The sequence below is a fragment of the Rhamphochromis longiceps genome, linkage group LG10, assembly GCF_057381845.1.
Source record: "Rhamphochromis longiceps isolate RC_006_pf linkage group LG10, R_longiceps_female_GT1.1, whole genome shotgun sequence".
Lineage (NCBI taxonomy): Eukaryota > Metazoa > Chordata > Actinopteri > Cichliformes > Cichlidae > Rhamphochromis > Rhamphochromis longiceps.
Window position 1 is genome coordinate 23586397 of NC_140566.1, and position 23287 is coordinate 23609683.

General features: G+C 38.9%; 2 protein-coding genes across 3 annotated transcripts in view; both read left to right on the top strand.

Moving 5' to 3' along the window:
* Nucleotides 1-1198: 1198 nt before the first annotated feature.
* zcchc10 (zinc finger, CCHC domain containing 10) lies at nt 1199-13285 on the top strand. The gene is made up of 4 exons (XM_085421041.1): nt 1199-1287; nt 8852-9013; nt 9161-9202; nt 11094-13285. The coding sequence occupies exons 1-4, from the start codon at nt 1247-1249 to the stop codon at nt 11335-11337; spliced, it is 489 nt and encodes a 162-aa protein (XP_085277167.1). The 5' UTR covers nt 1199-1246; the 3' UTR covers nt 11338-13285.
* A 938-nt stretch (nt 13286-14223) lies between these two features.
* The window catches only part of aff4 (AF4/FMR2 family, member 4), a 28249-nt gene continuing 19185 nt past the window's right edge, over nt 14224-23287 (top strand). Inside the window, exon 1 of one of the 2 annotated variants that reach the window (XM_085421044.1) lies at nt 14224-14521. Coding sequence is in view for 1 of the 2 variants with exons in the window: in XM_085421042.1 (XP_085277168.1) it covers nt 21873-21889 (17 nt within the window). In the remaining variant the exon portion in view is untranslated. Of the gene's footprint in view, nt 14522-21618; nt 21890-23287 lie in introns of those variants that run through there. The other variant, XM_085421042.1, reaches the window with a different exon arrangement.

Sequence of the window (23287 nt, forward strand, 5' to 3'; positions counted from 1 at the left end):
ACCTCAGTAACTGTTTCCACAGAAAGTGGAAATAAGAAGCTGGGGAGAAATATGATAAACAGAATGTTTATATGCCATTATATGCTGATTGTAAACGAAACATTATTATGTGAGGCACATTTTTTCCTTTAATGTAGTATAAATGAATCACATGTATCACAGTACTGCACTAAACTCTAATTCATTTATATTTTATTTGAAACATAGGAAATCAATGCACCAAGATATTGAAACATGTTCAAACCAAATGGAAATACAAGAAAAAACTGAGTTTGTGAGTTTGTACACATATTTGGATAATGCTTTTGCTGTATTGGCAGTGCGTTTGGTATCACTGTCATGCTTTCCAGACTGTATTGCACGGAGGATCAAACTCTGACTGTGCTTTTCTGCAGTCATAATTTATCAGTTTTAACAAGAACTCCAACACCATGAGATTTACATGATGGAGGGGATTCATATCTGCATTTTGTTTTACAGATTCTGCAGACACTCACAGTTGTACGTCTCTCCTGACCTCTTCTGCACAAACTGATGATGATTCGACTCACAAATTTCAAATTACACTGATTTTCAGACCACTTTTTTTTTTCTAATTTAGCATACCTCGGGCTGTTTCCCATTCTTAAGAATGGCTTCTTGACACTCACTCAGACCATTTCGTCAAACAGATGGATTAAGAGTCAGGTCTTTACTGGATTTTGTCCTGTTTCTTAAGGATGACTTTGAGATACTTCTCATCTGCCGAAGAGAGCTTTTTTGTAGTTGTCGATTACAATTTAACGACATACAATTTGAAATTGTGTCTTTAATTGTCTGATCTGTATTGCCACCATACTCATTTATCACTTAGATGGCTTTTGTATGTTTGAATGATTCATAGGTCAGAGTTAAGTGTTACATACACAGACTGGACTGAAACGGAGGGAAAATAACAGCGAATGTCCAAAGGAAAACTTTGACAGAATTCAGGAAGCCTGCAGAACCATTGCTCAAGAACACTTAGAATAATATCCTGTTCCTTATAAGCAAAATATCAAGAAAAATGAGGAGTTGCTCAAGACTTTTGCATAGTATTATTTAAAAAACACACACACAAAACGTCAGGGCTGCTGTGAATTAAATGTTAATGATTACAAATACATGCAGTAGACCTTCCTTACCCATAGGAGGCGATAACGGAGTTGATTGGGCCGGAAATACGCGCTTATTTAACGCCAACAAAGAAGAAAAAGTAACCTGCAACATGGCGACTCCCATGCATAGATTAATAGCCAGGAGGCAAGCGTGAGTATAATATTGTTAATTGACTGTAGCGCTGTGGGTTTTGTATATTCGTGAGTACTACAGGCTGTTGAACAGCAGCGAGGTTCAGCTGCTCGAGCTCCGTGTCAGACTCAGGGGCCGGTGAACAGTGAACGCAGCTCCAGCGCGCCTCTCTGTGCTCCACATCATTATTAGCTTATTTATTCTTGTAGAGGGTGTCTGTTCAAGGCTGGTTGACGCCGTGAATGCCACTTTTGTCACACTATCTGTTTCAAGAACGACAAATAAAATGTCGGGTGTCTGTCACGTTTCTGCGCTCACTTGTTTATAAAAGTCAGGCGGATTTTTGCCGTATTTTAGTGTCTGTGAGGAAATGTTGAAAATATTTTTGCATTGAATTGTAACACAGGCAACACAGCAATGTCCCGCTGGTGCTCGTCTTTTTTATTTTATTTATTTATTTTTATTTATTTATTTTTTTCCAGCCATTTATCACTGGTCTCAAGTTTGCACCTGAACTTATTCTGATACGTGAAAATGATTTCATCTCTTCTTGAGCAAGGAGAACTGCAGGGTGGTGCTCCTTTTCATTACTGTTTTTCTTTAATGAGCATTTGAATTCGTATAGGAATAAGAGGTCGGCCCATCTTCATATACGCTGCATATTTACTCACTGTAGAAAAAGCACCTTTAAAGCACTAATGAAGTTAAAACTTCCAACTTCTTCAGCAACTACAAAGCTGTACTTTTGTTTATTAACATTTACAGTTGTGGTCCAAAGGGGTCATGGTAATTTTGGGCTTTTAATGATTTATTTGATCTGTTCTTTCTCTAGGCTGGGATTACTGTACAGTGTACATCTTTAATGATGGTAAAAAAAAAAAATGGTAAAATGGCCTGCATTTGTATAGCGCTTTTCTAGTCCCTAAGGACCCCAAAGCGCTTCACACTACATTCAGTCATTCACCCATTCACACACACTGGCGATGGCAAGCTACATTGTAGCCACAGCTGTCCTGGGGCGCACTGACAGAGGCGAGGCTGCCGGACACAGGCGCCACCGGGCCCTCTGACCACCACCAGTAGGCAAACACGGGGTTAGTATCTTGCCCAAGGATATTTGGCATGCAGTCAGGAGGCAGCCTGGGATCGAACCACCGACCTTCTGATTAGTGGCTGACCTGCTCTGCCACCTGAGCTACAGCCACCCTGCATCCAGTGATGTTAAAAGAAGGCAAGAACAAGTTTCAATTTATTTTGGATTTTCTCTAATCCACATAGCATCAAAAGTGTATATATACAGGCTTAAATACCGCATACACCTCCACTAATATTTGGTTAAATGTCCTTTAGCAAGTTGCACCTCAACCAGACATTTGGCAGCCATCAATAAACTACTGTCAGATTTTTGGCTGGATATTTGAGCACTTTACTTGGCAGACTTGTAAGAGTTTATTTAAATTGGTTGGTTTCTTAGCACTAACCTGGTTTTTAATTTTCAATAGGGTTGTGGTCAGGGCCTTGGGAAGGTCTTTCCAGAAGTTTGCCCCCCCCCCCCCCATTTTAAAAAGAAAAACAAACAAAAAAAACAGTTTTGATGTTTGCTCAGGATCATTGTCCACTTGGAACATCTAATTGTGTCCAACTTCCAAATGTTTAGTTCTTGATTTGAGGGGAAGTTGAAGAATTTGGAAGTAGTCCTCCTCTTTCATTATTCCATCCCCTTTGTGCAATGTACAGGTAGCACTTGCACCAAAACAGCCAGAGAGCAGGATGCTACCACCACCATGCTTATTCTTAGGTTTAAAAGCCTCACCTTCACTCCTCCAAACATACATCTTGTGGTTGTGGCCAAATAGCACCAATTTTTTGTCTCGTTAGACCATAAAACCTTTCTCAAGAAGGCATTTCACTTGTCCATGTGGGATGCAGCATATTTCAGTTGAGTTTGAAAGTGTTGATTTTGGAGCAGGGGCTTCTCGCTTGATCAGCCCTTGACCCTCTCAGTCTATGTCAATGTAAAACTAGCTTCACTGTGGACAGTGATGCTGATGTTCCAACAGTTTCCAGTTCATCATCGGGATCAAGCGCTGGCGGTTCCGCAGTTGTTCCTGGGTGACACATTTGAATAAAATTCCTCCAATACAACTTCCCAGTTTGTGTAAAACTGGAATTCTCCTTTTTACTGTAGATCTTCAGTAAGTTCCTTGGGCTTTAACAGTTCAATCTAGTGAGTGCTGTAAGCCAAATCCTTTTTATGCTGGCAAAGAGAAACTACCACTTGCAGTCAGTCATGATCACTAATGAGAAGTTAATAGGCCTTGGCCTTTCATGTTAAAAGACACTGTGAAACCTTCAATGCCACTTTTTAAAATATTTAAGTAGGGATAGGTATCGTTTAGATTTTATCCAATACCGGTGCCAAATCGGTACTTTTGAAACGGTGCCTGTGCTTAAACGGTGCTCGAACCGGTGATTAAAGAATGGAGAACACAAACTAGGGCTGCTCGATTATGGCAAAAATGATAATCACGATTATTTTCACTGAAATTGAGATCACGATTATTTGACGATATTTATTTCGTCCGCCAGAGCTTATATTATTTTTTTACATGCTGTAGTGCCATTTGTGGGAGCATTTCAAGTTGCTATACATCAATACAACTGTTATAGCCCATATTTTAAAAATATGTATGCATTAAGTCCATAGTAACTACATTAATTGCAAAAAAGTGCAATAAACTACAAAAAAATTGAAAATCGTTTTTGTTTTTACATATATTTCTACTTGGAGAAATTTAAGAGGTTTATCCCTCAAAACTTTAAATACAAAAAAGTTGCAAAAAATAGTTTACAACAACAGGAAATTTATTTTGAGTGTCTTCATAGTTTTATTTTTGGAGATACAGCAATTTTTATATACTGCAGGAAAAACAAAAAAACAATCCTATGATGCAAATTTGCAAAGAATGTGCATCAAAATAAACTATTTCCAGCAGTGCAATTCGAGTTCTAAGGCCTACAAGTAAAAAACTACATTTTCCGCAAAAACGTCACTTGCGATAGTTCGCGTTGACGTCTTGTTCAATGTGGGAAGTTCATGATCGGATCGGCAAAGCGTGTTTCTGGAATATTATGTTTTTGTTCCTGCAAGCTCTTTTTATGCTATTTTTGCAAAGCTATATGTGGAAGGAAACCGTGACCGAGGACAAGCTGATGGCATAAGAAGTACGTACAACTCCTCTGGTTTCATATGGAAAAAAATTTATTGTGCTAGCTTAGCGTTCAGGTTCTACAGGGATTTAAAAATAGTTACACAAAACGAGCATGCTGCTCTGACCGGCTTTAAAGGTTTAACAATAACAATGTATTGAATAATGACTTTAAAAAATAATATAAAATAGTGTGCAAATACTGATAACAGTGCAAATGTTTGCAATATAAGAAATAAATGAAAAATGTGAACTTGGCAGTGTTGCTCTGTGGTGCAGTTACGACACCATAGCAAAGTTTACACACTGTGTCTACTTGATCCACGTCTGACTCCGCGAAGCCATAATGTTTCCACACCACTTAAGTTTTTTTTTTTTACCTCTCTTTTCAACCAACGGCAGTCCACTCCTCTCCAAATAACTTCTGCTTAGCTTTCCGAGCTTCCCTCGGGTCCTCTTAATTGTTGTGACGCGTGTTCGAAATGCAGAGCAGTGCGCTTGATTTGCCACATGGAGCAGCGCGAGAGTAAAGCATGAGGGAGGGGCTAATAATCGGCTCAGTCATTTTTAATGATCGTTGAAAGCCCAGATCGTAATCGTGATTAAAATTCGATTAATTGAGCAGCCCTAACACAAACTTTGTCCAAAAACCTTGTAACTACGACGGTGTTTGCTAGTTCACCTTGCATGCATTAATATAATAACGTTGTTAGCGTACTTAACGTAAATTACACACGAACAACATTAAGCTACTCGCCCAGAGAAGAACTGCTGATGCTGCCATCGTCATTTCTGCTACACTGGCAGGGCTAGGGGCCAGGAGTCTCCCCTTTGGGTTCTTGGGAGATGTTGCTAACTCCAGGTTTAAAAAAAACAAAAACGCTATGCGTCGCCAGGTGTTTCATCAAGGCAAGGCAAGTTTATTTGTATAGCACAATTCAACAACAAGGTGATTCAAAGTGCTTTACAGAGACATTAGAAACAAGAACAAATAAAAAGCATGATTTAAAATTGATTAAAACAAGCAAATAAACTAACTAACTAATTAACAAACAAACAACAGTATATAAAATCAAAACAGATAAAATCAGAACAGTAGATAAAATCAGTAGTTAAATGTAAGTTTTGAAATTTAAGCTTAAAGTGTGGATTTGGTGCTTTATTCAAATGCAGCTGAGAACAGGTGAGTCTTCAACCTGGATTTAAATAAACTGAGTGTTTCAGCTGATCTGAGGCTTTCTGGAAGTTTGTTCCAGATATAAGGAGCATAAAAGCTGAATGCAGCTTCTCCGTGTCTGGTTCTGACTCTGGGAACTGATAAAAGACCGGATCCAGATGACCTGAGGGATCTGGATGGTTCATACTGGGTCAGGAGGTCATTGATGTATTTTGGTCCTAAACCATTCAGAGCTTTATAGGCCAGCATCAGAACTTTAAAGTCTATCCTCTGACGGACAGGCAGCCAGTGTAAGGACCTCAGAGCTGGACTGATGTGGTCCACTTTTTTGGTCTTAGTGAGGACTCGAGCAGCAGAGTTCTGAATGAGCTGTAGTTGTCTGACTGATTTTTTTTAGGTAGACCTGTAAAGATGCTGTTACAGTAATCAAGCCTACTAAAGATGAATGCATGGACTAGTTTTTCCAGGTCCTGTTGAGACATCAGATCTTTTATCCTTGATATATTCTTGAGGTGATAGTAAGCTGACTTTGTTATTGTCTTAATGTGTTTTTCTAAGTTTAGGTCTGCATCCATCACTACACCCAAATTTCTCGCCTGGTTTGTGGTTTTTAGATGTATAGATTGAAGTTCTCTGGTGACCTGTAATCGTTTTTCTTTGGCGCCAAAGACTATTACCTCAGTTTTGTTTTTGTTTAGCTGGAGAAAATTGTGGCACAACCAGTCATTGATTTCCTCAATGCATTTACCAAGAGCCTGTACAGGGCCTCGGTCTCCTGGTGACATTGTGATATATATTTGTGTGTCATCTGCATAGCTGTGATAGTTTATTTTGTTGTTGTTTATAATCTGTGCCAGTGGGAGCATGTAGATGTTAAACAGAAGGGGTCCCAAGATGGAACCTTGGGGAACTCCACATGTGATACTTGTCTGCTCAGATGTGAAGTTACCTATTGATACAAAGTATTTCCTGTTTTCTACGTATGTTTTGAACCAGTTTAGTACAGTTCCTGAAAGACCTGTCCAGTTCTCCAGTCGTTTGAGTAATATGTTGTGGTCAACTGTATCAAATGCTGCACTGAGATCCAGTAAAACTAAGACTGACATTTTTCCACTGTCTGTATTCAGACATATGTCATTAAACACTTTGGTCAGAGCGGTTTCAGTGCTGTGGTTCTGTCTAAAACCTGACTGGAAGGCATCGTAGCAATTATTCTGTTTTAAGAAGTAACTGAGCTGTTGAGAAACTGCTTTTTCAATGATCTTACTTAAAAACGGGAGATTTGAGATCGGCCTGTAGTTGTTCATTTGTGTCTTGTCAAGATTGTCCTTTTTCAGTATAGGTTTGATTACAGCAGTTTTTAGTGATTCTGGAAACACACCTGATAATAAAGAAAAGTTGACGATCTGTAACAGGTCTGACTCTAAAGTCTTTGAGACCTTTTTGAAAAAACTTGTTGGCAGGACATCTAAACAGCAGGAGGAGGAGTTCAGTTGACCTAAGATGTCCTCCAGGTCTTTGCTGTTAATAGGTTGAAACTGTTTCATGGTGTTTAAACAGTTTTTTTGGTGGACACAGTACATATCCTGGATCTGCTGTTGATGTACCAATTGCTTGTCTAATTTTTTGGATTTTTTCAGTGAAGAATTTGGCAAAGTCATTGCAGGCCATGGTCGAATGAAGTTCAGCTGCCACTGACACAGGAGGGTTTGTTAGCCTGTCAACTGTAGAAAATAAGACCCGAGCATTATGGCTGTTTTTAGTGATGATGTCAGAGAAGTAGGACCTCCTTGCATTCCTCAGTTGTAAATTATAATTGTGAAGTTTCTCTTTATAAATGTCATAATGAACCTGGAGGTTTGTTTTTCTCCATCTGCGCTCAGCTTTCCTACACTCTCTTTTTTTCATTTTTCACCAGTGTGGAGTTTCTCCATGGAGACTTTTTCCTTCCAGAGATAACCTTCACCTTAATGGGAGCAATAGTGTCCATTACATTTAACATGTTAGCATTGAAGCTATTGACGAGCTCATTGACTGACCCTCTGGGCAGGTCAGGTGTTAATGGGAAGACCTGGTTAAAAATTGCACTACTGTGTTCAGTTATACACCGTTTTGTGATCACTGTTGTTGATATATTTGTGTGGGCTGAGATTTTACTTTCAAAGAAAACACAGTAATGATCAGACAGGCCCACATCAGACACAGTAACCTTTGAAATGCTCAGGCCTTTGGAGATCAGTAGGTCAAGAGTGTGTCCTCTATTATGTGTGGCCTCTGTTACATGCTGAGTCAGCCCAAAGTTGCCCAGAGTGTTACTCAGGTCTTTAGTCCCTTTGTCCTGAGGGTTGTCCACATGAATGTTAAAATCCCCAGCAATAATTACACAGTCAAAATCAACACAGATCACAGACAGCAGTTCACTGAGGTCATTAAAAAAGTCTGTGCAGTATTTGGGAGGCCTGTAAACATTAAGAAACACAACTTTGGATGGGGCCTTCAGCTGTAAAGCCACATATTCAAAAGACTGAAAACTTCCAGGAGATAGCTGCTTACATTGAAATGATTCATTAAATAAGACAGCAACCCCTCCTCCTCTCCTGCTCGCCCTGACCTCACTGATAAAACTGTAGTTAGGAGGGGTCGTCTCAGATTCGAGGAGTTGCCTCCTTTGCACAGTATCACCTTAAAGCACTTGCTGCAGGCTGCTGAGTTTGCGTCTTTTGCTGTGAAGTACAGCCAGACTTTGACCGCTTCGCCTTGGGCATTTGTAATCTGTAGCTCTGCTATAAAAGAACGTACGTACATGGGCCCGCCTACTATCCTTGGAAAGGTAAAATGATTGGCTATAATCCAAAGTGTATGACATCTCAGGAAAAAAAAGCACCGAAATGTGCGCTGCTTTTCGGTCTGGTTACTACCGTTTATGTCAGAACCGTGCCATAATGGCACCGGATACCAGTACCCATCCCTATATTTAAGGGAGTGTATGTATATATTTAAGTATGTATGCATACATTTGACACTTTGTGGGGGAAAAAAGAATCCAAGAAAGTAATTGAAAGTCCAAACTTACCATGACATTGACACCTACGATGAGTGGATGTAAACTTCTTACCACAACTGTATGTGACAGCAAAGAGGTGTACCCGCAGCCATGTCTATTTACATTCATATTAGCCTTTGTTGTTACATACAGGGAGGCAAACAAACAACATGTGCGCTGCCAGAAGTGTTTGGAGATGGGACACTGGACCTACGAATGCACCGGGAAGAGGAAATATGTGCACAGGCCATCAAGAACGACTGAGCTGAAAAAGAAACTCAAGGAAAATGAAAACAAACCCCTCAGCATAGCTGGGTAAGGTGTCTTGATCAGATTAAGCAATTTTATGTACAACAATACCTCTGTGTTAATATAGATATTTGTGCATCAGATTTTTTTTTTCTAATCACTAATGATGTTCATTAAAAATCTTTTTTTTGTTTTAAATATTGGTCTCTACAGACCAGGCACAGAAGGCTCCAGTGAGAAGAAAGTGAAAAAGAAGTAAGTAAGGTGGACCAACTGTCACAACTGATATGATGTAGTTATCAGACCTGCTATAAAGTAGGGTTGCACAATTATTATTTATTTTATTCTTTTTTTTTTTTTTGGTACCTCCATGATGTCTGTGAATAAATTGTGTAGCAAAGTAGTGGAACGTGATTTCAGTGCATCTTTGCGAGCTTTAAGAATATGCCAATGGGCCTTGCAGGCTCACATTCATGGACATCGGAGTTGAGGTTGGACTTACGTTACAAGAATAAGTCCTGCTTTCCAACACTGGCCTGTGGAGTTGCACAGTTCATGTATTACATTCCTAAAAAAATAACTTATTACACAAAATGATACTGGGTAACATTCATAGCAGAGAAGAATGGTTAGATTACAGTTTTGCAATTCAACAAGTTTTAGACTGATTAATTTCCGGGGGAAAATTTGCTCAGCGAGGGATTCCAGGAAGGTGCTGGCATCCCTGAGTATGTGTTTCGGAGCTGCTTCCCTGTTTTGAAGCTTTAATTAAAACCAGTCTGTTTTAAGTGAGTGAAACGTCCCTAAACAGCTCCCTCTTGTGGAAGCTCTTGGTGACTGCACATCACTACATTTGCAACCTTTTCAAATCTCTTAAAGATTGCAGTGTTTTGTCTCATAGCCATAATGTCTAATCCATCAACCTAACTGTTCTAAATGTCATCTGTGGTAATCTTAAACACTTTGTTTATCCGTTGAAAATGCATTAAAACTTTTATTTAATTTTTTTAATGGTAGATTCTGGTCTCATCACAGCGATGTGTTAGAAACACCATTGTTGTAGTCTGAGCTGTGATCACAGCAAAAGCACAGTTGTTACTAATAACAAGTCACAATGTCTCTGTTTTGTTCTCCCAGCATGTGCAAAAACAGGACTGTGAAACTGAAGCAGTTACACCAAAACCTGTTGTTTTTTGTTTTGTTGGGGTTTTTTTTGTCTTTTCCTCCTTGACACCTTTGCGTTTCTTACTGCGACAGCCATAAAACAGCCACAGCACTCCTTTCAGCTGAGGACTCTTTATCTTTCCCAAATAAATTAACCTTCTTCTTTTTGAGAGCAGTAAGAGCGCCCGTTTGGGTCTATTTAACTGAAGATTGACTCAAGAGTTTGTCCCCTGGTGGTAAGGGTGCCTGACACAGCAATTATTCAATGGGTGTAAAAGCAGAATGTGTGTGGTTTTAAAAAAAAAAAAAAAAAAGTGTCACTTGAATGCATTTTAAGCCAGAGTCGACTTGAAAAACCTCTCAAAGTTCTGCTGTCCCAAGTGTTGTGACTTTCTTAGTCTTGCTTGTTTGTTTGAGGGTCGGAGGGGAGAATGCCATCAAATCCCATCAGTACCAGACATAACAGGGATATATGAAAGTAGCTGTTGAGAATTATAACACTGTCACTCCCTGCTCATAAAAGAGGCAGATAAAGGCCTTATTATCAGAGAGCTCATCGTGCGACTGTTCTGGTCTGTTCAGCATCCAAAAGGAAAACCGTAAAATCGTTGTCACGTGTGTAGCCGCGAAGTCTGCGTGACACCCAGCTGCACCAATTTCCCCATCGTGGAAAAAATGCAGCTTGCATGTATTATCTCATCACGCGACACGTGTGAAAGGGCAACTCTGGATAATGTCCCAACCCACATTTTCCTAGAATTCGCGTGTGAGAAAACAAATTGGTGTGCAGGTAATGTTCCAGGTATGCAAAATCAGCACTTGTAGTTGACGTTGTGTCCTCTGAGTTCCAGTATTTGTAAACAGAGTATTACAGCAAGTGAGATGCACCTTAGGGACTGTAACAGGTACAGCCTGAGACCTTAATAACCAAACCTCTGGTGTTCAGCGTTGGATATTCAGATTTTCCTCCACTTGTTCTCAGGGCTAAAGACTCGAGCGACAGCAGCAGCGGCTCAGGCGGCTCCTCCAGTGACTCATCGTCAGACAGCAGCGATTCCTCCAGCTCCTCTTCAGATGACAGCAGCAGTGACAGCGACGATGACAGCTCTTCCTCCTCCTCATCCTCTTCTTCGTCCTCCTCATCTTCGTCCTCAGACAGCTCAGACTCAGGAAGTAGCAGCGATTCGGATCAAGGACCTCCTAAGAAGAAGAAAAAGAAGAAATAAACATTGTGGAATCAGCAGGATTTCTTGTTGTTATTTTTCTTTTCCTGATTTTTTTTTTTTTTTCCTCCTTATTAAAAAAACAACAACAACAACTGAGTGGATATGGACTAAGGAGAGGAGACACGATGTCACAAAAGAGAGAAATAAGGCAATTCCAGTGTTACTTCTACTAGTGGGATATTTTCTTCAATTTTTAGGTCTACTAAGGATACAAACTTTAAATATCCAAAGCAACGAATGTGATTAATCAAATGAAATCTTGTGATTTTGTACTTTAGTATATTTTTAGTGAAACTTAATCTGTACAGTTCAAAATCTTTATAAAACAGCAGCATATTTAGAACTGAAAAGACATGATACAACAATAAAAGATTATATAACAGTTGTTTTAGTCTGAATAAAATTAGTTACGCACACAAAACTCTTGTTGCTCGGGAATTGGATTTGCTTGTCTCACTGTAAAGCTAGTGTTTTTTTTTTTTTTTTTTTTTTTTTTTTTTTAAAACCTTTTTGAATTTGCTATTGTAAAATATTTTATTTTGCTAAAAAAAAAGAAAAACGCATTATATGATTTTAGATATATGGATTTAGGAATAAAATGTCAAATAAACAGTCTTTTTGTTCACGAGTTTACAAATAAAATATTTTTTAAATCAGCATATAGTCATGTGAAATACAGGTTATTGTAGTTTTGCATTTTCTATTTCATTTCATTTTCACTTTGTTTTTACGTTTAGTTGGCGTTAGTTTTCAGAGAGGATTTTCTTTCTTCAGTTTAGTTTTTTTCAGTTTATCATTTTAGTCTTTTTATTATCAATATAGGGAGGGGATATGTCAGTTTCAGGAAAACCAAGGATTGCAGTAAAAACAAAGCTGACTCGGTCTTGACGACATCTAGAGTCTTAATAAACACATCCATCAATGCCTCATCAGGCAAGTTGTAACAATTGTTTTTTAAACTTAGGGTGTTTTCTGAATATGCTTTATTTTATTTTTTAATAAAAGTGTTTAGTTTTAATTTTTAGCTAGCTATAATAACCTTAATCGGCACATAACAAAGAAAAACCCATCTTGTGTCAGCAGGTCTTAAAATTATTCAACACAACCTCATATGAACGACACATGACATAGTAAATCATTTTTAACCTTAGCCAAACTACAGAAGCAGTGTGTGGGAAAACCAAGTATACCCTATGATTCAGTAGCTTGTAAAACCGCCTTTAGCAAGAATAAGTTGAAGTAATCAATTTCTGTATGACTGACAGTTGCTTACGTTGTGGAGGAATTTTGGCCCACTCTTTTTTCCTTTCTTTTTTTTACAGTGTTGTTTAATTTCATTGAGGGTTGCCGTTGCATTGCGTTTGTTTATGCTCAACTTTCCTGCTACAGCATTTCATCAGGATGAGGTCTGCGCTTTGACTCGGCCATTGCAACACCTCGATTCTTTCTTTTTTTTCCCCAGTTATTGTGTTGCAGATTTAATGCTTTGCTGTCAATGTCCTCTTGCACAACTCAATTTCAGCCAAGCTTTAGCTGACAGTCACATGGCTTCACCTTTTACTCAATGACTGCAAAGTTTCCAAGTCCGGTGGTTGCAAAAATACCTCAAATCATCAAACCTCCACCACCATGCTTCACAGTTGGTGTGAGGTGTTGATATGCTAGTTCAGTTCTAAGTTTACAGTGCGTATTATGGCCAAACATCTTCACTGTGTACTGATATGTTTAAGGAGTTTGCTCTTGTGGTTTGTTTAGATGCAACTTTGCAAACTTAAGCTGTGCTGGCCTGTTCTTGTAAGAGAGAAGAAGCTTTCTCCGGCAACCCTTCCAAACAAGACATACTTGTTCAATCTTTTTGTAACTGTACTCTCATGAGCTTTAACATTTAACATGCTAACCAAGGCCTTTAGAGTCTGAGATGAAGCAGGGTGTACTTAGTTTCTCACACGTTTTGGTTTTTTGACTCAATTTTTGATGAATAAATAATAACAGTGTAATATGTCACGTTTTCAAGTTTAACTGAGGTTGCATTTACCTTATTTTAAGACCTACTAAGGACCAGATGTTATTTTACATTATGTCCTGATGCCTGAAACCTTAGAACTGAAAACAGATCCACTTCCTTCTTTTCATTCTATGTCCATGTCAGGCAGTATTAGTGGGAAGTGCTGTTGTCTTCAAAGATAATATAAAATCTTGTAAAATTATTGTTTTTGTAGTAATTAAAATATAAACATAGAGTTTAGCATCCAACACAGACAGTCAATAAGGTTACAGGACACCCAAAAGCTGCTTTGAGCCTTTTAACCAATGTAATGTCAGTTTTTGCTGCGTATAGGCACCTGTAAAGTCAGACATATTATTGCACATCCACTAAAGGTGTGAAGTTGGAGGCAGAGTAAGACATCACAAAGTAAGTCATTGTTTGAAAGATTAAAAATGAATCATATTACTATTTAAAACGTATTTACTTATTAATCATAGACGCGGGCAGCTAAATCTAGATAACTAGGGTGTGTGTTGAAGATTAGATGAGCTATGAATTAAAAGCAGGGTACGGTTTGTCATAACCTGCTGTCCATGGTACAATCAGGGAACAATGAAACGTGATTTCCTAAACGTCAAAGTCTGGTCAACCTTGCGCGTCACAGAAATGCTGCATTCACACCGAATGGGAATTACTTAGAGCTATCCGAGGGGTACGATAAAAAAAAAACAAAAAAACTCGCAACTGCTAAGAAGGCTCAATCGTGTTTTTAAAGACATCGTCAGCGGTGCTGACGTGTTAATTAAGATTTACTTTATGACAGTGTTTACTGTGTCGGATGGTGGGATTGACAGATTTCCGACAGCGCAAATGCACCACCGCTTTGCCATCCATGCATTCAGTCCTGTCTGTGGTGGTACCTGCTGGCTGCTTAACTTAGCTAGCAGTCTTACCTATCAGTTCAGGAGTAACAAAAAAATGAACGCGAGAGAAAATGATTTTTATTTTGTTTCCCTCTCGATGTGTCGTCGTTTTTTAAGGAAAAGATGAAGACCATCCACTTGGTTTTAGTATTTTAGCCGTTAGAGCATTTTTTTTTTCTGAATCCGTTTTGCGTGTAACTGGAAGTGGAAAAGACAAAGAGAAAAAGAGCTTTCCAATAGCTAGAATGGTTTGGGCCTAAAAAGAAGACAAGAGGTAAGGATGCCAACTTTGATGGAAGACGTTAGTTGGTGTTTTACTGCATTAGAGGGTATCTGATATTTGAAGTGAACGCTAATTAGAATTTCGCCAAAAAAAACAGTAGCTTCAGGGCTAGCTAGCCTAGCCTTAATACGCTACTAGCAGGGTCCGGCTAGCTAACGTTATGCTAAAGCAGATATGCAGGTAGTCGTGTAGGTAGCGTGCTAGCCAGTTGCTAATGATTTGGTTAGACATTGTACCTGCTTTGGTGTTCTGGTGGAAGGAGACTTTAATTATTCGATGGATGGGAAGGGTAGATGTTACTTTTATACGTTTCTATGCAAGGAAGTAGGGGAAAATATCGCGGTGATAGGAGTAATGTTTTTGTTCCTGTCATGGCAGCTAACAGGTCATGACGACTGATGTTTGTGTTTATCCGTGGCTGACATAACTTGTACACCTAAGTTTGCTCTTACAGACGGCGGCATAACTATATGATACTACACGTGCAAATGATAAACATACTATGTTTCCTTTGCATTTGAAATACAGACTATTCGCTCTCCATTAAAAAGCATCTGGGGAATCAAACAATGGGACATAAGTGCTACTTGTTTGTACTTTCTGTGCTAGTTTATGGTCGTTTTAGGTAATCATTGGCTCTTGATACTCGTTATTTTTCGCACAGTGACGACGAGCATAAAGTTTTAGGTTCGTATCCTCCTCCTTTATTGTATTACTAACTCCTAGTGCCACTCCTTGCTGTGTCCAGTCAAAGTCTTTATTTGCATGGAAAATCAACACTGGGGAGAAGGGCAGCACAGTTAATCCGAATGTATGCTTTGGTTGAGCGAAGGATCAGCTGATGTGCTTTTCTAGGAAGCCATTTTACGTGCCATAGTTAGGGGGGAAGGGCCAGAAAATGCGTGATAAGTCCAGAGTTCCTCTTAACACTTGTCACTGGTAGTTCATGCACGCATGTGGAGGGATGGGCTTGACGCATGGAGACAAGGAAAGTGCAACCAACTGACTTATTATGGTTGGCTGCACTTAGTCGGGAGGGGGGACGAGTTCATGCCCTAAGGTCATGAACTCGTTCACGGCAGGTAGCTGTGAACCGGCTCAGCAACTTTAGTCAGATGGTGGATGGAGCAAAAGCTGTACTTGAACTGTGGTTGCAGTTGTTGATTTGTTGTTATGTAGACATAACAGGAGTGTTGATATTGCAGTCGGATTCAATTATGTCAGAGAAAAAACTCTCCCCCCCCCCCCCTCATACAGTGGAGTGAGCTGCAGTACTTGGCTGGTTTAGGACAACTGCTGTTTTATATTCAATAATTTTCTGAAAATGCCAGGCAATAGTGCAGTCTGAAACTCCAGCTTCCACTCTAGAAGATAAACAAATAGTAAATAAAGTTGGGGTTTTTATAGCAAAAAATGGACCTTTGAGAGGTGATTATACACTATGACTAGACTACATTACAGACAGCTTTTAACAAATAATGAGTTTATTGCATTAGTAAATTACACCTCATGTCTCACCGACGTGGTGATTTTCCTCTGGTACAAGGCTAAAACCTCTTCTGTGTGCGCTGTTAAGTAGTTTAACTACAGTGTAGCCCTTGGTTGGCGCTCTTACTGTATTTTAATACACAGAAGGTCACCCACTTGTTTGACTATACAATTGAAATACTCTTAGTAGCAGCTTGAAACATAATGCCATCACCAGGCTTGCTTGAAGAGCTGTGTTGATGGCAGTAAGTTAGAAAGCTGAACTGAAGTGTTGGCGCTACTTCAAAGGTTGTAGACAGAAAATTAATCCAGGTAAAACATGCTATTTTAAACTGTTAAAAATAGCTCATATATGTGTCATGCCTTTGTTTTTAAATGAAAGTGTTGAGCAGAGAGATAAGGTTGATGCATGTGACTGTACATTGTCTGGATGTGATAGTCTTTGTTTTGGGTTTCCGGACACCGAAGCACCAAAGAAAACCTTAAGCATACTTGACATTCAACTGAGGCTAGATGACTTCTAGATACCAGCTTTGTTAGTTTAAAAGAATCTTTAAAAAGGGGGGAAAGGGTTCCTGGAGCAGCGATGTAAACACCTTGTTGGCAGTAATGTGTAAATGTGCTACTGGTGACGCGGCTTACTGTGAAATCCTCTTCACTTCCTGTTTGGGTTTTGCTGTGAGGCTTCAGTTTAACAGTTTCCCCTGTGGCCAAGGTGAAGGGCACACATTCAGTCGAGATGTTATGCGACTTGTTTGTCTGTTCCAGACAGAGCAGTGCATGCATGTTTTCTTTGGCTTTGGCACACCTATTGTACATTCCTGATGTACTCCACTGTTGTTTTGCTGGCTGGATATTTGGGAAGTGAGCAATGTCTAGTTTCAGACTGTTCAACTGCAGCCCATTGTACACAATTTCAAATCTGAGCACCTACATTTGAGGAAAATTAATCCAAAGCTTAGAATTGCCTCTTTAGCCACAATTTTAAAGAGAAAAGCTATTCTTCTGTTGATGATAGAAATGGTTTTAAGGTGTTGCGCTTGTCTGGTTTATGCATTGTGCAGATGTTACAGCTTTTTAGCATTTACCTTTTCCTCTTTAACCTGACCCAAAGTACAAGTTAATTGTGTGGTCAGCTAAGGTTTGTAAGTTTCATAATCAAATCTTATTTCCTGTACAAAGAGAAGCTTGTTGAGAGTAACTTGTTTGAAGGCTCTTTCTGAGTCTGCCAGCTTAATTAGCCCGAATCTAATCAGACATCAGCAGCTCTCTTTTTATCCCCCAGTACTGTTGCTCACGCAGCAGAGAAATATGCTGCTCACTGTGTCCTGACCTCATGCATCTGTTCTTCAGCTTTTGTTCTCAGCGATGCGAGTTAAACTCTCATGTGGCTTTACAGTCCTGTGAAGGTGAAGCTCATTAAGGCCATTTCATTTCACAGATCTGGCATAGATTGGTGCTGTGAGATACTGCTTTATAATACTATTTTTAAAGTGGAACGATAATAGCCTCAGTCTTTTTCGGTGGCAGCAGTAATATGTCTCAAATAGTAGTGAAATTCATTGCCACAGTATGTTCTTCTTGTTTTGTTTTAAGCAGGATAAGTGCTTTGAAGGAAATAACAAATGCATTAGGAACAGAAACAGAAACAAATCCCAGAGTCAGAGGTATGAATTTATGCAATACGCAGATAAAATGTGGATTTTGTAGATTTATATTGTTAAGCGTCTTATGTAAACATTTTGCATAAATAATTGTCTACATTTTAGGGCTCAGCTGCCAGTTATTTTCATTATTGATTAATCTCATGGATTTATGTTCTTTCTTTCTTTTATAAAATGTTGAAAAGTGCTTTGTATATATTTACACCCATTTCCTTGGTGATGCTTCAAATGTTCACATCAACAAGTGTGAAACCCAAAAAAGCTGAAACCAGCACATTTTTGATTAGAAATTACGAAAATTTCCGCTCAGTGCCCTTATCAAAAATATTTGCTGATTCATTTTTCGACAGCACTTCAGTTAATTGGCTTATCATTGCAGGTTTTCACTCCTCCATTTAACCACAACTGAGCCTTTATTCTAGCTACGAGAGAGTTTAATTGGATGTTTGGAGGTTAGTGATAGACATTTCAGCTTTAGATGTAGTGCAGACTTTTCTCTGAGTAATACAGCTGAGACTGATGGATGGGAAATTATTACACAGAGAGAACTACAGTCTTGTTTGACCTTTTATTAACTTCAGGAAATCTTTGCATGTTGTTACAGTTTTAGTTTGCAAAGTGCTTGCTGTTTTAAAGGTTAAGATTTAGTTTGACTGGATAATTGTAGTTTCTTTAAGGTAAAAAATGACTAACTAAGGAATGGTTTATTCTTCGGTAGATTGTTTCATCACACTAAAGGAAGGTCTGATAGACTCAAGATGGGTAGCTAAAACCTTATGAAATGCATATTCACGAAATGGCTTCTTCTCTCTCTCTCTCCCTCTCTCTCTCTGCGGTATAATCCATGTTGCTTAAATATTATTCGTATACTGCTGCTCAGTCTGCTGAGTTAAAAATCGTACAATAGATCAGAAGCAGGTTAAAAATGAAAAACCTCTTGACAGGCTTGTGTTGTGCCTTCTGAAGAGCTTGAATGACGCAGATCCTTTGGAAATGTTGCCAAGATAACTGAGGCTTGGGTGTCATGTTCCACTAACAATGTGGCCTAAAAAGTACACTGAACATTGTTATCTGTGTCAAACCTGCAAGTGAGAGCATTTCTTTTGTTTCTGAGTTCACGTGACAATGTTTACCTAGGTAAAATCCAAATGAGCTTTCGAGCCTGGTACTTTTTAGCTTTGTTTGTAAGAGTTACTCTAGATTTTAGAGTGTATATTTTACCTACTGCTTTACTTTGCCTACTAGATACCTAAGTTCTTTAGAAGAGCTTTAGAAAAGCTTTAGAAAATGACTATTTTAAGTGTTTGTTTTTTTTTTAAAATCTGTTTCACAGTGCCATGAAGAGACTGATTTACCGTTTTGCTCTTGGTAAACAGCTTTACTGAATGTTAAACATAAAAAGCTCCTAAATTAATATGAGTTAATTAGCTGTGTACATGCACAACAGTCTCAGCACTGAGCCTGTGATTGGTAAATGCTGCCAGTTCCCTCTTATTCAGATAATGCACGCCTGCTGAGTGGAGGCTTTCCAGGCAGCGAGTCAGTTCAAATGCTTCAATCCTGCTTTAATGAAAGGACATAAGCAGTTGTTTAGAGAACATGCCAATCAAGACCCGAGACTTGTTTTGATATGCTAATTGGAGCTAATGTGCAGCCACATAGAAATATTGAATTCTTTTAATTGAAGCGGGAATTTAAGATACTGCCCTCTTCAAAAATTCCTCATCTGCACTTTGATATAAAAGTCTCAAGGAAAATCAAGCCCTTTTCTTTCCTCTTGAAATGCTGATACAGAAATATGGCTTGCAGGGTTTTCTTAATGAAAAGTATTGCATGTTTTAGTGATTGAAAGCCACTCCAGTTTTTCCCAACACTTCTTCTTAGTCTTCTTGCCCTAGCTGCATGTGATTTTTGCCTGTAGTCCTCACCAAACAGCTGGTATAGAGGGCAGGTTTGCTGCATTTGAATGGACGCTCCCTCTGGAATTCCTGCAGTCAGCAGGTTTGCTTCAAAAGCACTGGGGGTGGTAGTGGTGGTGGCACTGGCTGTCCATCTGCACCTGCTACAGAATACTTTCTGTAGAGCAATCTAAGGTGCTGTAAAGTCCTGGAAACCAGTTATGATCGATGACACTTGTAGTTTTGCTTAACCAAGACTCACTGAACATGCAATATTTATGTTTTAATATCCAAAATGAATTGATGTACATACAGCTCATAGCTTTTAATACAAAATTAGAGCCATTTGTAATGTGCATAGTAAACCTTTTGTTAACATTTTCTACTTCATGAGCCTGGTCATTGATTAAATCCTCCCAGGGTAGTACTTTGCTTCTATTTATAAAAGTAGAGGGCATATGTAATTGCCGGAAGTGCTGAGAAATGACAGACTAACACACTGTGCTTTCAGATTCAGCATGAATGGGAAATAATTCCAGCCAGTACAGTATCTCTAAGAGCGTAAGCCTGATGATACAGACATGCAGCTGTTGGCAGGACTGTACAGCCTTGGTATCCATTGATGACTATTTATATCAGCTGTGTCTATTATAAAGTCCATCAAATGGAGTTTCCCAAAGTTTGGAGACCGGCCTTCGTTTTAATACTTTAAATAACGCCACAAGCAAACAGCACAGCGTGCATCATTGTGTGTGGGGAAGAATTGGCACAGTCAGCATAGAATTAATGTAAAACTGTCATAATTTATGAGATTATTGAAGTTGAATTTCTCTGCAATTAAATCAAAGCACCCTCAGATAATGAGGGCAAAACCTTGTAAAGATGTGATCAAATTCAGATATATTTTTGTTGAAAGCAATAAATGAATGTTTAACACTTGTACCTAAAAGCCCGCCCTTTAATGTTCTTGATTAATGATAAACATCTGCTGAAAGTCAAGAACACAAGTGGCATCATTTTGTCAGCTTGTGTACCAGATAAAAATCCTCACAGCTTGCGGTGATGCCACACTTGTCAGCATGTTTCGTCATCATCTGAAAAAGCCTCATGTTTGTTACACCCAGCATACTGGATGCCTAAGCGCTGTGACTTTAACAGGCTGCATGGGTGCTTTGCCCTGTGCTCCAGGGCATAGTGGGGGGTGGGGGGAGGTTGTTGATGGAAAGAGCAGCTCTGATTGGCTGGGTTGTGCTGAGGGCCGTGACATCACTTGGAGGAGAGGCTTTGCGGTGTAAAATAACATCTCCTTTTATGGGAGGAGGTGGACTGTGCCATTCTCGGAGAGAGGTGAAATTTATTCCCTTTCTCGCTGTTTCTTCAGTCCCGTTTTCCTGTAGATGCTCTAATTGGCCAGCATGGCGGTTGTGGAAATCATTTCCTTAAGGCCAAGCTCATTAATTTCCTTCGCAATAATCCCCTTTTTAATTTTTCACTCCTTCTTAATTTTGTGTGTAAGAATAGGGTGTAAAAAGGTTCAGTAAGACTAGGTGATCTTTTAAGATTCCTTAAAGGTTTAATTAGTCACCCCCCTTTTTTTAAAAAAGAAAACAAAACTGTGTTTCTATTAGTGTTTCAGCAAGCTTTTCAAATTGATGGCTTGTGCTCCTTGCTTTGTTATCTCAGATTAAATTATTCCTCTGCTACTTTCTGAGGGGTTTAAAGATTAAAATCAGCCTAAAGTGCTCTCAGTCAAACATCAGGCACTCTTCTATAAAAATAGACATGAGAAATTAGGTCTCTTATCCCTAATTTATCTATTGCATTCACTCCAAACATTTAAATAGCACAAATACCCTCGCATTTATTCAATATTAACCTCTTTCTTTCACCTCACTTTTCTCATTTTTCATGCATGCTTTATCTTCAAAACAGAAACAAAAGCTGCTGCTGCTTTCTGTAGCCTTCACCTCGCATGTGACCAACCCCCGCTGTTTGCCAACATGGTATTTCCCGAGAACAAGCAGTCGCCTCCCCTCCCTAAGTCAGAATTGTCTCCACTCCAAGGAAATACACAGTACCTTCCAGTCGAGTAAAGAAACTTTAGTCACATTCTTTCAGCTGGACGCCCACAGATACATCTAGATTTGAAAAAGAGGGGTCAGGTTTTCTTGACTGGAGGTGGTTTGTGTGGAAATTCAGGCTGACAAGTCATGACGAGAATACTTCTGAATTCCTGGGAGATCCTGTGAAACCTCCTCCCCTCCTTTTTCCAATGTTTCAGTGGTTGGGGCCATGGCCTCTCAGTCAGGGTAAGAAATGCAGAGCTATTTAACTGCTTTACTCATTTCGCTTGGTGTCTGGTAAGACTAAAGCACATAACTTTATCCTATTGTGAATACTTGAATATGACAGATGAGACATGTTTGATTTGCCTTACATAATGGCTGTGTCCCAGAGTGATACTGAGAAAATCGTGGGGTTTTTTTTCCCTGTTTTTTGTTTGTTTTTAAAGATGAGATCTGACTGTTATGTGGTACTTTAGAACGAGACATACGAGCTGATTCATTTAGGTACAGAGTGATCTGCCTTCAGACTTTGACCTTTTCAGTTTGGCACAGTGTTGAATGGCTACAGTAAACCTAGCTGGCCATCACACCTTCATATTAATAAATGTTCTTTAAACTTAAAACTTTTTTTCTTATTGTTAATCCATCTTATTTTATTGGAATAGGGAGGGGAGTGGCTCAAGGTTTGGATTTAGGCTTGGTAAGTCAGGAAAATGCCAATCAAAGCTCACCTATATGTGCATCTTGACTTTAAAGTAAGGTTTTACTTGTTTTGAACACAACACAAGTAAATGGTGGTTGAATTTATTCTCGATTAGTCACATTTTATTTGTATAGCTTTCACTTTTAGCTACTGATATCTGAGAAGTATATACAGTACGCTCTTTTTGGCCTAGGTCAAATTGGAAAGGAAAACCCTTTATTTTGTAAGTCATAAAATTATTCATTCAGTTTGAAAGTGAATAACAATACCTTGTGACGTGAGAGATGGGTTGATTTGGAGGAATTATGATTAACACCATCCACAGTGTTGGTTTAGTTGCTTGGACATGTTGAACACAAAACTGTTTGTGGAAAACCAGCTGTGTGTGCGGTAACAGTTTCACTTCTACAGAAATAAATCCATGCCTTTTATTTTGTGGATTTACTCTTCATTCACAATTTAAAAATCTTGATGTGTACAGAAAGGCATGGTGTTTTGCTCGAACTTTTTGTTAATCATATTTCTTAATTAAGAATCAGGGTCTTGGTTTGGTACTCCTGAGGCCTAGTTTGCGTTTAGAGGCAGGTCTAAGACTAAACTATAAACAGATTGAGTGCAGAGGCTTACCACATACGTGCCACATGGTCATATCATGTCACCAACACTTGTTTTTCATTCTTTTTTTCTGTTTGGGTACAGTGAGTACTTTCTCAGTTATTCTGAAGCCAAACTTAAGTTTTCGTGAATAGGACCATGGTAATTTCTCTGAAAGTGTGATATTTTTTTTTAATTTTATTTTATTTTTTTAAAGTCAATGAGATTTTTTTGGGAAGAGTCTAAAATTAAAGCGTACTACAATTATTACTAACAATTATTAGAAATGTTAGAAGTTCAACAACCAGGAGGCGCAAACAAGACAGTTGAGCCTCCTTGGCTGT